At 45.7% G+C, this 14,261-nt stretch overlaps 1 protein-coding gene and 1 long non-coding RNA gene across 2 annotated transcripts in view; one reads left to right on the plus strand and one right to left on the minus strand.

Annotated features, from left to right (window-relative positions):
* LOC141089170 (uncharacterized) overlaps window positions 1–8,845 on the plus strand; it is a 70,048-nt gene extending 61,203 nt beyond the window's left edge. Inside the window, exons 4-5 of the long non-coding RNA XR_012232199.1 lie at window positions 1,044–1,200; window positions 8,681–8,845. This is a non-coding gene — a long non-coding RNA (uncharacterized lncRNA). The remainder of the gene's footprint in view (window positions 1–1,043; window positions 1,201–8,680) is intronic.
* Window positions 8,846–9,721: 876 nt separating this feature from the next.
* The window catches only part of LOC141089251 (immunoglobulin superfamily member 1-like), a 156,376-nt gene continuing 151,836 nt past the window's right edge, over window positions 9,722–14,261 (minus strand). Inside the window, exon 9 of the mRNA XM_073575558.1 lies at window positions 9,722–10,291. Within this exon, the coding sequence (XP_073431659.1) occupies window positions 10,277–10,291 (15 nt within the window). The 3' untranslated portion in view covers window positions 9,722–10,276. The remainder of the gene's footprint in view (window positions 10,292–14,261) is intronic.

Consider the following 14,261-nt stretch of genomic DNA (forward strand, 5'->3'; position numbering starts at 1 on the left):
AAATTTTAAAAACACATTTTGTTTTACTTTCTACCTGCTTCAATAGTCTCCATGGGAGACTAGAAGCTGCGAACATCCAATCGCTTGTGCTACACAGAGCAGTGCTGCAGCCCTGCTTTATGTACCAGAAATGCTCACTTGCTATGAGCATCGACCGCTGGGCAGTGCTCATAGCGATTTGGCAATGACAACCACAGGGGTCTCCTGCAGACCCCAAGTTGTCATACCAACCCATTGGTGACCCGCGGTCATGTGACACAGGTGCCAATGTGCGGGCACAATGACGTGCTTCCTGCGCGTGCATGTTAAATGCAGGTGTCAGCGTTTGACAGCGGCATTTAACATGTTAACAGCTGCGGGTGGATAGTGATTCCATCGGCGACTGTTAGGGGCACATGACAGCTGATCAGATCAGCTGTCATAGGCCGGAAAAGGTGCGGACTCATCACCGGAGCACACACCAAACAGGGGGAGGCGTCCAATGTTGGATATATGCATCATTGGACGTTAAGGGGTTATAGGGAATTTACCAGGACAATTTTATTAATCCATTCAGTGGCATGGCTTTATAGGTCGTATAGCAAGAATAAAAATGATACCTGTTTTGCAGTAACCCGATGTGCCAATGCAGAGAATTGAAGATTTAAATTTACATGCAAATTAGTCTGGACGTGTAATGGGGGTCTAGATGCCCGATTCACTTCAGACTTATCTAAGTTATAAAGCTTGATTTCTCATCCCTGGTACATTGTATTAGTACAAGAAAGGTACCATTTCATTCTTGTTCTATGATCTATACAGCCATTGGATTTGTACATTTTTTAAATCCTACATTTAGGATTTAAAATAAAAAAAGAAAAAAACACCTAACAAATTATGTTAAAACAACATGAATGTAACCACAAAAAAATTATACAAACCATGTTTAGAAATAAAATACATTTAATTTTAAAAACACATGTACACAGACATAACTCCCAATATATTCAGTGTGCTCATCACTGTCACATCATGTACTTTAAATATATATATACTTATTGCAGGTCAGCTGTGAACAAGATGAAGAAGAAAATGAATGGATGTTTTGTCTCCCCTAAATCACCGTGGAATTCACAATGTATTCAGCTTGTCCTAAGAAACCGGTGATTGAGTATAAATATTCATAAGGAATTTATTGCAATTCTGACATGGATTTTCAAAGTAAGCACAACAGCCACATAAGGTTTAATGGGAATCTGCTCAGAATGATCCAATCCCTGCACTCCCCACCCAAACTGTTTATACGCTTTCTGTAAGATATTGTCAAGTCATCCATACCTTTACTATTATTATTATGCATTGTTTATATAGTGCTATCATATTCCACAGCGTTTTACATACATTATTATTAGAGTTGAGCGACTTTTGGTTTTTTAGGGTCGCGTTTCGTTTCGTGAAACCCGACTTTTCCAAAAGTCGGGTCGAGCAAGATCGTCCGATTATAGGGAAAAGTCGGGGTCGTCCCGAAACACGAAACCCAATGTAAGTCAATGGGGAATAAAAGTCGGCAGTGAGAGGAGGACAGGAAACACACCTACAGTGCCCATTAGAATGCCAAAAGCATCAATTCTTCTTACTTAAGCTTGTCAACCTTAATTAACTTCATAATACAAGTTACGCACTGAAAAATGGGGGTTATTTGGCTAAAGTTGTGGGGGGGGGAGGGCTGGCTGCAGGTTTTCATGTGCCCTGGGTGAAAGAGCGCCCCTTTAACACATACCACAACTCATCATGCTCCGATACGGCAGATAAATAGCGGTATAGTACAATGAAAAATACCTCACTTTTTACATCTCATGACGAGGCCCATCTATTTCTCCATACAGAATCATTGGTCCCATATAATGTTTGAAACAGTGTATGATGAGCTCCACATAATGCTACAGTATATGTTGGTCCCCATGGATGAAGCTCCACTGTCTTATGGGCCCAAATAATGCTCCAAACATAATGGGCCCCATTTCTAATGCTCTAGTGTATAATGGGCCCTGTAAATGCTGCTCCAGTGTCTGATGTCCACCTTTGGAATGTTCCAGTGTATGGTGGGCCCCATCTATCATTCTCCAGAGTATAGTGCTCCCCAAAAGTTGCTGTCCCAACATTGAAAACAATCAAATAAGTCTCCTCGCTAGGGAATCCCTGTACTTGTCTGGACAGGTGCTGTAGCTTGCTTAACAGCTCGCCAGCCGTTCTCACGCCCAGTATGGATTGCACGTGATTGCACAAAGGTTAGAAAGGGTACCGTATCCCTGGATAACATGTATGGATAGCGTACACATTCAAAATATATGTCTCATGAGGCAGGCTCAGATGGTGTTAGGCCCAGTATGGATTGCACGTGATTGCACAAAGGTTAGAAAGGGTACCGTATCCCCGGATAACATGTATGGATAGCGTACACATTCAAAATATATGTCTCATGAGGCAGGCTCAGACGGTGTTAGGCCCAGTATGGATTGCACGTGATTGCACAAAGGTTAGAAAGGGTACCGTATCCCTGGATAACATGTATGGATAGCGTACACATTCAAAATATATGTCTCAGGAGGCAGGCTCAGACGGTGTTAGGCCCAGTATGGATTGCACGTGATTGCACAAAGGTTAGAAAGGGTACCGTATCCCCGGATAACATGTATGGATAGCGTACACATTCAAAATATATGTCTCAGGAGGCAGGCTCAGACGGTGTTAGGCCCAGTATGGATTGCACGTGATTGCACAAAGGTTAGAAAGGGTACCGTATCCCCAGATAACATGTATGGATAGCGTACACATTCAAAATATATGTCTCAGGAGGCAGGCTCAGACGGTGTTAGGCCCAGTATGGATTGCACGTGATTGCACAAAGGATAGAAAGGGTACCGTATCCCTGGATAACATGTATGGATAGCGTACACATTCAAAATATGTCTCAGGAGGCAGGCTCAGACGGTGTTAGGCCCAGTATGGATTGCACGTGATTGCACAAAGGTTAGAAAGGGTACCGTATCCCCGGATAACATGTATGGATAGCGTACACATTCAAAATATATGTCTCAGGAGGCAGGCTCAGACGGTGTTAGGCCCAGTATGGATTGCACGTGATTGCACAAAGGTTAGAAAGGGTACCGTATCCCTGGATAACATGTATGGATAGCGTACACATTCAAAATATATGTCTCAGGAGGCAGGCTCAGACGGTGTCAGGCACAGTATGGATTTGACGGCCCAGATTACACAGCGGAGGAGTAGGGAGAGGTAAAGATTGCAAATGCTGGGGCCCTGCCCAAGCAAGGGGGGCCCTCTCGTGGGCGTCGGTACTGGCCCTGGGCCCCTCATAGTACAGCGGTGTGTCTGACGGCGGGTGTGCACCACCGCCGTCAGAGACACTTGATTGCACTATGAGGGACCCTGTGCCAGTGCCCGCGCCCAAGAGTCGGCCTACCCACCTGTCCAGGGCAACGGCACTCGCACGGTGTCGTGCGGTAGGTGGTGACCCCGGCCATGGGGGGGAGGCAGCACAGTTAGGGAGTTTTAGAAAGTGGCATATGTTGATGTTGGACATTCAGCTGATGCAAAAGGCGAAATAGGTGAAGTACCAGGAAGAGGTGGACCAAAGCAAGCCATTTTTCTGTCACCCTATGTGTCATCAGGGGAAGGTGGGACAAAATCCTTGGAAACCCATGCGTGGTTCATTTTAATGAAGGTTAGATCATCCACATTTTGGGTTGACAGACGGGTCCTTTTTTCTGTCAGGATTGATCCAGCTGCACTGAAGACTCTTTCCGATAGCACACTTGCAGCTGGGCAAGCGAGCTCCTGTAAGGCATATTGGGCCAATTCAGGCCAGGTGTCCAGTTTTGCGGCCCAATAGTCAAAGGGGAATGACCTGCGTGGGAGAACATCGATATGGGAGGAAAAGTAGTTTGTAACCATAGTTGACAACTGCTGTCTCCTGTCACTTTCCATCGATGCAGTATTACCAGTTGTGTGAGCGGTATTTGAAAAATCAGTCCACAAAATTGTCATGAAACCCCTGTCTCCAACGCCACTTCTGCTGTGTGCACCACGAACACCTCTGCCAAGCTGCCCCCGGCCCGTACGGCTCATGTGAGAACCATCACCGCTGCTGTGTGCTGGGAATGCCTCAAGCAACCAATTTACCAGAGTTGCTTGTTTATTAGCCAATATTAGGTCAAGGTTCTCCTGTGGCATGATGTTTTGTAATTTGCCTTTATAGCGTGGATCCAGGATGCTGGCCAACCAGTAGTCGTCATCGTACATCATTTTGGCAATGCGGGGGTCCCTTTTTAGGATCCGCAAGGCATAATCTGACATGTGGGCCAATGTTCCCGGTGTCAATGATGCACTGCGAGTGCTGGGTGGAGGAGCACTTTCTGGCAAATCCACATCCCTCCAGTCACGCACAAACCCTGTACCAGACCTTGCCACGCCAACATTTTCACTTGCCCCACGAGATGCATCCTCCTCCCCTAAGTAATCATCCCCATCATCCTCCTCCTCCTCCTCTTCTTCCTCCACCTCGTCCAGGAGAGGTCCCTGAGCAGACAATGGCTGAATGTCATCAAGGATTCCCTCCTCCTCTTCCTCCTCATCAACATAGGCTGCAGACGCCTGCTCCTTAAGGTGCGTCAAAGTTTGCATGAGCAGACGCATAAGTGGGATGCTCATGCTTAGGATGGCGTCGTCTGCGCTTACCAGCCGTGTGCATTCCTCAAAACACTGAAGGACTTTACAAAGGTCTTTCAGCTTCGACCACTGCATGCCTGTCAACTATATGTCTGCTCTCAAAGTGCCTGGCCGTGTATCCTCCCACAAATGCATTATGGCCTGCCTCTGCTCGCACAGCCGCTCCACCATGTGCAGGGTGGAGTTCCACCTTGTTGCAATGTCGATAATGAGGCGGTGGTTGGGAAGGTGGAGCAATCGCTGCAGCTTCTGCATACGAACGGAGTGTACAGGCGACCGGCGGATGTGCGCGCACAGTCTTCGCACCTTCTGGAGCAGGGCTGTTAACTCCGGATAATTTTTGAGGAAGCACTGCACCACCAGGTTCAAGGTGTGAGCCAAGCAAGGTATGTGGCTGAGTTTTGAAAGGGCTATGGCTGCCACAAAATTACGGCCGTTATCACTAACTACCTTGCCTGCCTCAAGATGTACACTGCCCAGCCATGACTCAGTTTGTCGCTTCAAGTACTCGGCCAGCACCTCGGCGGTGTGTCTGTCGCCCAAACACATCATCTGCAACACAGCCTGCTGACGCTTTCCACTAGCTGCTCGATAGGGGGACACATCGTGTGCAACAGTGGCAACTGCAGATGGAGTGCTCGTACGACTGCGCTCTGTGGACGAGCTTTCGCTTCTGGAGGAGGAGGAGGAGGAGGGTCGAACGCCTACAGCCAACTGTTTCCTATACCGTGGGCTAGGCAGCACTGTCCCACCACCGCTGTCCCCTGTGGACCCTGCATCCACCACATTAACCCAGTGCGCAGTGATGGACACGTAACGGCCCTGGCCATGCTGACTGGACCATGCATCAGTTGTGAGGTGCACCTTTCCGCTCACTGACTGCTTGAGTGCATGGACAATGCGGTCTTTCACATGATGGTGGAGGGCTGGGATGGCTTTGCGAGAGAAGAAGTGGCGACTGGGTAGGTCATAGCATGGTACTGCATAGGCCATGAGTTCGCGGAAAGCTGTGCTTTCCACCAACCGAAAGGGCATCATCTCAAACGAGATTAGTTTGGCAATGTGGGCGTTCAAACCCAGTGTACGCGTACTCAGTCTGAGTACTTTCTTGACCTACTCATAGTGTCTGGGAGGGTGAGCTGGACTTGAGAGCTGCATATGGTGGAAGTAGCGGTGGACAGGGCGGACTGAGAGAGGGTTGATGATGGTGATGGAGTTGGTGTTCTTTCTGATGGCCTAGAATCAGTCTTTCATTGATATAACAGTGGGATTCCCTGACTGCTGTGGTCTTGCAACGACACCTCAACATTTACTGCTGTGCTAACCGGTGGGCATACAGTGGGGGAAACAATGTAGCGTTGCTGACTACCTTCGTTGTGATCAGTTGCACATGTGGCACTTGAGGTTTGGTGTTGTGTCCATGCTTGCAAGTGCATGCTGGTTAAATGTCTAAGCATGCAACTGGTATTCAAATTTTTCAGATTTTTCCCTTGGCTAAAGGTCTTTGCGCACTTCTTACAGATAACCTTGGCCTGATCATGAGGATTTTGTTCAAAAAAGTGCCACACTGCACTCTTCCTACTTTGGCAGACATTTTGCGGCCTAGCACGCTGTGATCTTTTGACCCTCTGGACAAGCTGTCCAGCAACTCTTTTGATGTTTGGAACCTGTCTTTGGAGTGCTCCGGGCCTGCCAGATAACAGCTGTTGCGATGTCGATGTCTGCTGTGGATGCTCCTCATCTGAGCTATTGGAAGCAGCACCCTCTTCCCCCAATGGATGCCAATCTGGGTCAACAACTGGGTCATCCATCACCTCCTCTTCTATGTCATGTGCACCTTTCTCTGTGTCACCGTGTATGGTGGTATAGTGTGCGGGAAGGGGCACCTGAGTCTCATCAGGGTCAAAATCTGGCTCTGTACACTGCGAGGACAATGTAGTGCTCTGAGTGAATGTACCAGCAGAATCATCCATCAGCGGCTGTGCATCAGTGCACTCCATGTCAGATTCATCTTGGCCTGGGTAATTCACCATTTCACTTGATAATCCAGGCATGGTATGTGAAAACAGCTCCATGGAGTAATCAGTAGTATGGCCTGCGTCATCCTTCAATCTTGGTTGGGGTGAAGGACACAAGGAAAGGTGTGGTTCATGAACATGAGCCTCCAATGACGACTCAGTGCTTTTACTTTTTACAACTGAAGAAGAGGAGGCGATAGAGCTGGAGGCTGAGTCAGCAATGTAAGACAAAACTTTTTCCTGATGCTCTGCCTTTAAAAGCGGTTTGCCAACTCCTAGAAAACTAAGCGTTCGAGGCCTTATGTAGCCAGACGATGACGCAGGGTCAGCACCTCCTGCATTCGGTCCTATTTTGCTCTTGCCACTACCATCAGATCCACCACCAACACCATCATTACCAGCTGCCAACCCCCGCCCAATTCCACGGCCTCTTCCACCAGCCTTCCTCATTTTTGGTAGAAATGTAGACAAAATCCAACAAACTATATAGTAATGTAAAACAAGGTACAAGGTGTCTATAGGACAGGGGAGATTTAGAATTTCTGCACACACTTGTGGACAGTGGACACTTGTGGATTGTGTGAGGCCCACTGATATCTGAGCGCTATGTGACAGGCTCGATGGCACAGCTGCCTGTGACCAAAGTGACGAGAGGATAATGGGAGATTTTGAATCTCTGCGCACACTTTTGGACACTGGACACTTGTGGATTGTGTGAGGCCCACTGATATCTGAGCGCTATGTGACACGCTCGATGGCACAGCTGCCTGTGACCAAAGTGACGAGAGGATAATGGAGATTTTGAATCTCTGCGCACACTTTTGGACACTGGACACTTGTGGATTGTGTGAGGCCCACTGATATCTGAGAGCTATGTGACACGCTCGATGGCACAGCTGCCTGTGACCAAAGTGACGAGAGGATAATGGAGATTTTGAATCTCTGCGCACACTTTTGGACACTGGACACTTGTGGATTGTGTGAGGCCCACTGATATCTGAGCGCTATGTGACAGGTTCGATGGCACAGCTGTGACAAAAGTGACTAGAGGATAAGGGAGACTGGATTGCTTTTAAAAAAGCAGTTTGCGGAGCAGTGGGTAAACAGCAATGCCAGCGTGTCAGGAAGCCTTAAAAGGCAGCCCAACAACCAACACCACTGATACACCACAATATAGCCTCCCCTTGCACTGCACACACAGTGACTTGTGTGTTGTGCAGGCCAAATCGCTAGCAGCAGAAGCAGTTTTTTTGTCTTCTTCCCTGCCTAACGCTCTCCCTACAGCAACCTCTCCCTATACTAAGATCGGCAGAAGTAAGATGGCGGTCGGCGTGCACGCCCTTTTATACCCCCTGTGACGCCCACCAAAGCAAGCCAATCACTTGCATGCCCTTCTGAAAGATGGTGGTGACCCGTGCCTAGGTCATCACGTTGCCCACAGTGTCCGTGGATCCTGATTGGCTGAAAGAGCGCAAAACAAACTTTTGAAACGTGACTTTGGCGCGTAAGTCGCCGACCTCGTGGCCGACCTCATCCTAGGGTCGGGTTTCGTTTCATGAAACCCGACTTTGCCAAAAGTCGGCGACTTTTGAATTTTTTCGACCTGTTTCGCTCAACTCTAATTATTATTGCTGTCCCCATTGGGGCTCACCATCTAAATTCCCTTTCAGTATGTCTTTCCTATGTAAGCTGTTGCTCCCTGACTGAATTTTGTTTAAATTCATATTCTGGGAGCGTCAAAGCACTTCCCCAAGCCTCTGTCTCTCTGGTTCTATTCTCCACGCATCTTCGCCTTCCCCTGCTTGAGTGAAAGAAAAGTGGCTGCATGGTCAAGTCAGAGAGCGAACAGTCAAAATGAGACTTGGGGAAGTGCTTTTAAACTCCCAGTGCACCTCATTAGCATATGAACTAAAACCTTTATTTTTTTTCTTTAGGAGCAACAAATTGCATCAGCAAAGGTGTGGATGATATTATTTATGGGGTACGAGGTGTGGATCGTTCCCATGGATTCTCTTTAAAAGACCTATTTATCAATATATGCAGGGTGAAATATGGTGACAGATCTGCTTTAAATGAATAAAATGAACTACTAACATCTACATATCCCCCAAAATATTATTTAGTAATAGTAATGAGTGTGCTTTATTAATAAGTGATGTGCTCCCCACAATTGCTTCCAGCCCCTTCTAACCCTTGGCCAATAGCTGTTGTGTATCTGCCTGCTTACAAGTCAGGAGATGGGAAGCTGGGAAATGCTCAGACTAGTGGACTCATAAATATGACCTGCCCATTAAAAAGTAGTGCTCGCAAATGTTGAGTCATCTTTCACACTTAAAGGGAACCTGTCAGCTCGTTTTTCCGCTATAAGCTGGGGCCACTGCCTTTTGGGGCTTATCTACAGCATTCTGTAATGCTGTAGATAAGCACCCGATCTAAGCTGAAAGAAAAAAAAAAAAAGTTTTATTATACTCACCCGGGGGGTGGTCCAGTGCGGTCCGGGTCCGATGGGTGTCGCAGGTCCGGGTCCGGCGCCTCCCATCTTCTTTCAATGCCACCTTGCTGCTTGTTTCATTGCTCCGGGGCCATAGTGCTTCTGCACAGGCGTACATCTCTGCCCTGTGATGGGCAGAGCAAAAATACTACAGTGCGCAGGCGCCGGGAAAGGTCAGAGAGGCCCAGCGCCTGTGCACTGCAGTACTTTTCTCTGCCCTCAACAGAGAAGTACGCCTGCGCAGAAGCGCTATGGCCCCGGAGCAATGAAGCAAGCAGCAAGGCGATGTCGAAAGAAAATGGGAGGCGCCGGACCCGCGACATCCATTGGACCCAGACCGCATCGGACCGCCCCCCGGGTGAGTATAATAAAACTTGTTTTTCTTCTTTCAGATTAGATTGGGGGCTTATCTACAGCATTACAGAATGATGTAGATAAGCCCCGAAAGGCAGTGGCCACAGCTTATTGCGAAAAAACAAGCTGACAGGTTCCCTTTAACTCTGCAGTATTTCAGAGAAAGTGAACTTTAAAGATTCGTAAAGGGAGACTAGTCTGGCTCTGACCCCAGCTAGCTCTTCCCGGCACTGCCGTAGGTGACTGACAGGTCTCTTTCTTATGTGCTGTATACATAGGGAGAGACCTGTCAATCACCTTCGACACAGCTTGGAATTGGCAGCTGGGTGAATCCTTGTCTCAGGTTAAGCCCTGGTCGGATCTCTAATGTTCATTTTCTCTGAAATGCTGCAGCATTTTAGTGTAAAATATACCTAGATACAATAGTCTAGAAAGGATCTGTTTGAGGAGCATAAATCAGATGACAGGTTCCACTTAAATGCCAAATATACCATTCCAATAGTACTACAACCATCACAATATAGCTACCAGCCTACCACATTATATGATAAAAATGCATTAAATTAATTACGATCTAGAATAATCTTTTTACAAACATTTAGAGAAAATTAAAAATATAACTGTAAAATTCTGTGTTTTTGACTAGTATTTGTAATATAATCTGTGAAAAGATTACTCTTGTGTTTCAGGTGTCTTGCTTCTGTAAAAAAAAAGATGAAAAAGCATCATGTAAAATATAAATACAAATATATACATAAAACAAAATGCAAAATTCATCTTTTTGGTAAATTCCCATGGGGCATACAGTGGGGAAAAAAAGTATTTAGTCAGTCAGCAATAGTGCAAGTTCCACCACTTAAAAAGATGAGAGGCGTCTGTAATTTACATCATAGGTAGACCTCAACTATGGGAGACAAACTGAGAAAAAAAAATCCAGAAAATCACATTGTCTGTTTTTTTTTTCATTTTATTTGCATATTATGCATATTGCATATTTTCTGGATTTTTTTTTCTCAGTTTGTCTCCCATAGTTGAGGTCTACCTATGATGTAAATTACAGACGCCTCTCATCTTTTTAAGTGGTGGAACTTGCACTATTGCTGACTGACTAAATACTTTTTTTCCCCACTGTATACAAAGCAGATTGTCTAGATTTTTAGAAAGAAAATGTATTGCCGTATTAGTATTCTGCGTCAAAACTGTGGCGTTAATCTGTATCAGAAATTGACTGGAGCTGCAAATTTGTAATCCACAGAATGTCAAGTTTTGTTGTGGATTTCACCACAGGTCACTTCTACACCCTATGGGAGTATCCATAATTCAGATTAGTTGCAAACTTTTTTGCAATTCACGTTCAGTTCAATAAATTCAAGGGCTCGCTCACACCAGAGTGTAACACGGCCTCTAAAAGATGTGCCTTTTCTGGATGACTGTAGGCTGCTATTTTTAGGCTGGGGGCCTATATGCATGGCCCCTTTCCAGTCTGAGAATACCAGCCCCCAACTGTCTGCTTTAGCAAGGCTGGTTGTCAAAAATGGGGGGGACCAAACTTTTTTTTTTAACCCCCAGCTGTGAGATTTGTCTGGCTGGTTATCAGCTGACACCAGTGACCGGAGGTAAACTTTATACCTCCGATCACAGCTAAGCGCTCACACTGTCTTGCAACAACATGGTAACTGCGGCTGTCTGACCGTCGGGAATAATTTCACTGCCGATCAGAAGCGGTGTTTGCCGTGCTGTGATGCACATGACAGCATGACAAACACCCAGTGTTTGGCAACCGAACCTGAACAGTAACACAGAATTCCTGGTGAAGTCCATGGTCGGTGTCCATGCCCGAACAGTATGTGTTCGGTATAGACACCGAACTTTACTGTTCATGTTTGCCCATCTCTAATGCTGTTATCAGAATCAACTCTCCCCCTTTTAAAGCACTGTCAGTGCTTTAAGGGGGGAGAGCTGTTAGTAGGGATTGTAATGCAACATAGCTAAATTCAACAGTGCAGTCTCATCCCCCAATCCACAGGGACACTGTCTGAAAAGTATATGTCATTTGTGCTCTAATCTCCAAACACTTTCTAATCATGCAGAAGGTTAGACCAGGAGATCAGAGCTGTATTACATCTAACACACTGAGAAACCTAAGCTCTTGTGGGTTATTTTATTTTTTCTGCTATGTTGCTGCATGCTTATGATTGAGCAGCTCATACAGGAAGACGACATACATGCCCCCAAGTGAAAATTATCTGATGACACCCACTTGAACTTAATAAAAGCAATCACTTTATTCAACTTCCGATGATCTCTATGCCCATATAGATGAGTTGATCCTACTGACAGATTCCCTTTCAGTTTGGGTCAAAGGAAACTAAGAAGCTGAGCTATATACTGATACTAGCTGAAGAGCCCGGCGTTGCCTGGGCATAGTAACCAACTGTGGTTAGTTATAACAAATTACAATGATTATATTGCACATAAAAACATTTCACATAATATATTAAACACTACAGATTTGCAACACAAATTAACTAAACGATTACCCAAGTATTGATAGTATTTTATTTTCAACTCATTCAAGATTTTTGGTTTTTCCTTTCGATGCAAAGATGAACAGATTTTTGGCAGTTCCAACTCTTGAACAGACCACGTAAAGCTGGCCATGAGAAAAGCATGGAGATTGCAAATCGATCCCTACTACTTTCAAGGACTGTCCCTGAGCATTGTTAATGGACATTGCAAATAGCAGTTGAACTGGAAACTGGAGGCATTTAAAATCAAATAACAAATCAGGTGGAATGAGTGGATTTCTTGGAATGAAAATGTCCTCTCCTTTGGCACATCCTGTTTCTGAGCTGTGTATCTAACCCTATCCTGTGTAATAATGTCTGCTGAGCTGTGTACCTAATCCTCTCCTGTGTGATACTTTCTGCTGAGCTGTGTATCTAATTCTATAGTGTGTTACTGACTGCTCAGCCATGTATCTAATCCTATCCTCTGTGATACTGACTGCTGAGCAGTGTAACTAATCCTATCCTTTGTGATACCGTCTGCTGAACCGTGTATCTAACCCTATCCTGTGTGATACTGACTGCTGAGCCATGTACCTAATCCTATCACGTTTGCTACTGACTGCTCAGCCGTGTATCTAATCCTATCCTGTGTGATACTGACTGCAGAGCCGTATATCTAACTAATCCTATTCTGTGTGATACTGTCTGCTGAGCCATGTATCTAATAATATTCTGTGTGATACTGTGTGCTGAGCTGTGTATCTAATCCTGTCCTGTGTGATACTGTCTGCTGAGCCGTGTATCTATTCCTATCCTGTGTGATACTGACTGCTGAGCTGTGTATCTAATCCTATCCTGTGTGATACTGACTGCTGAGCTGTGTATCTAATTCTATCCTGTATGATACTGACTGCTGAGCCATGTGTCTAATCCTCTCCTGTGTGATACTGACTGCTGAGCTGTGTATCTAATCCTATCCTGTGTGATACTGACTGCTGAGCCGTGTATCTAATCCTATCCTGTGTGATATTGACTGCTGAGCAGTGTATCTAATCCTATCCTGTGTGATACTGTCTGCTGAGCCATGTATCTAATAATATTCTGTGTGATACTGTGTGCTGAGCTGTGTATCTAATCCTATCCTGTGTGATACTGACTGCTGAGCTGTGTATCTAATCCTATCCTGTGTGATACTGACTGCTGAGCCGTGTATCTAATCCTATCCTGTGTGATATTTACTGCTGAGCAGTGTATCTAATCCTATCCTGTGTGATACTGTCTGCTGAGCCGTGTATCTATTCCTATCCTGTGTGATACTGACTGCTGAGCTGTGTATCTAATCCTATCCTGTGTGATACTGACTGCTGAGCTGTGTATCTAATTCTATCCTGTGTGATACTGACTGCTGAGCCATGTGTCTAATCCTCTCCTGTGTGATACTGACTGCTGAGCTGTGTATCTAATCCTATCCTGTGTGATACTGACTGCTGAGCTGTGTATCTAATCCTATCCTGTGTGATACTGACTGCTGAGCCATGTGTCTAATCCTCTCCTGTGTGATACTTACTGCTGAGCTGTGTATCTAATCCTATCCTGTGTGATACTGACTGCTGAGCTGTGTATCTAATCCTATCCTGTGTGATACTGACTGCTGAGCTGTGTATCTAATCCTATTCTGTGTGATACTGTCTGCTGAGCCATATATCTAATACTATTGTGTGATAGTGTGTGCTGAGCTGTGTATCTAATCCTATCCTGTGTGATACTGTCTGCTGAGCCGTGTATTTATTCCTATCAAGTGTGATACTGACTGCTGAGCTGTGTATCTAATCCTATCCTGTGTGATACTGACTGCTGAGCTGTGTATCTAATCCTATCCTGTGTGATACTGACTGCTGAGCCATGTGTCTAATCCTCTCCTGTGTGATACTTACTGCTGAGCTGTGTATCTAATCCTATCCTGTGTGATACTGACTGCTGAGCTGTGTATCTAATCCTATCCTGTGTGATACTGACTGCTGAGCCATGTGTCTAATCCTCTCCTGTGTGATACTGACTGCTGAGCTGTGTATCTAATCCTATCCTGTGTGATACTGACTGCTGAGCTGTGTATCTAATCCTATCCTGTGTGATACTGACGGCTGAGCCGTGTATCTAATC

This window comes from Dendrobates tinctorius, unplaced genomic scaffold (genome assembly GCF_039654945.1).
Source record: "Dendrobates tinctorius isolate UK_male_01 unplaced genomic scaffold, ASM3965494v1 ptg000044l, whole genome shotgun sequence".
NCBI classification, from domain to species: Eukaryota; Metazoa; Chordata; class Amphibia; order Anura; family Dendrobatidae; genus Dendrobates; species Dendrobates tinctorius.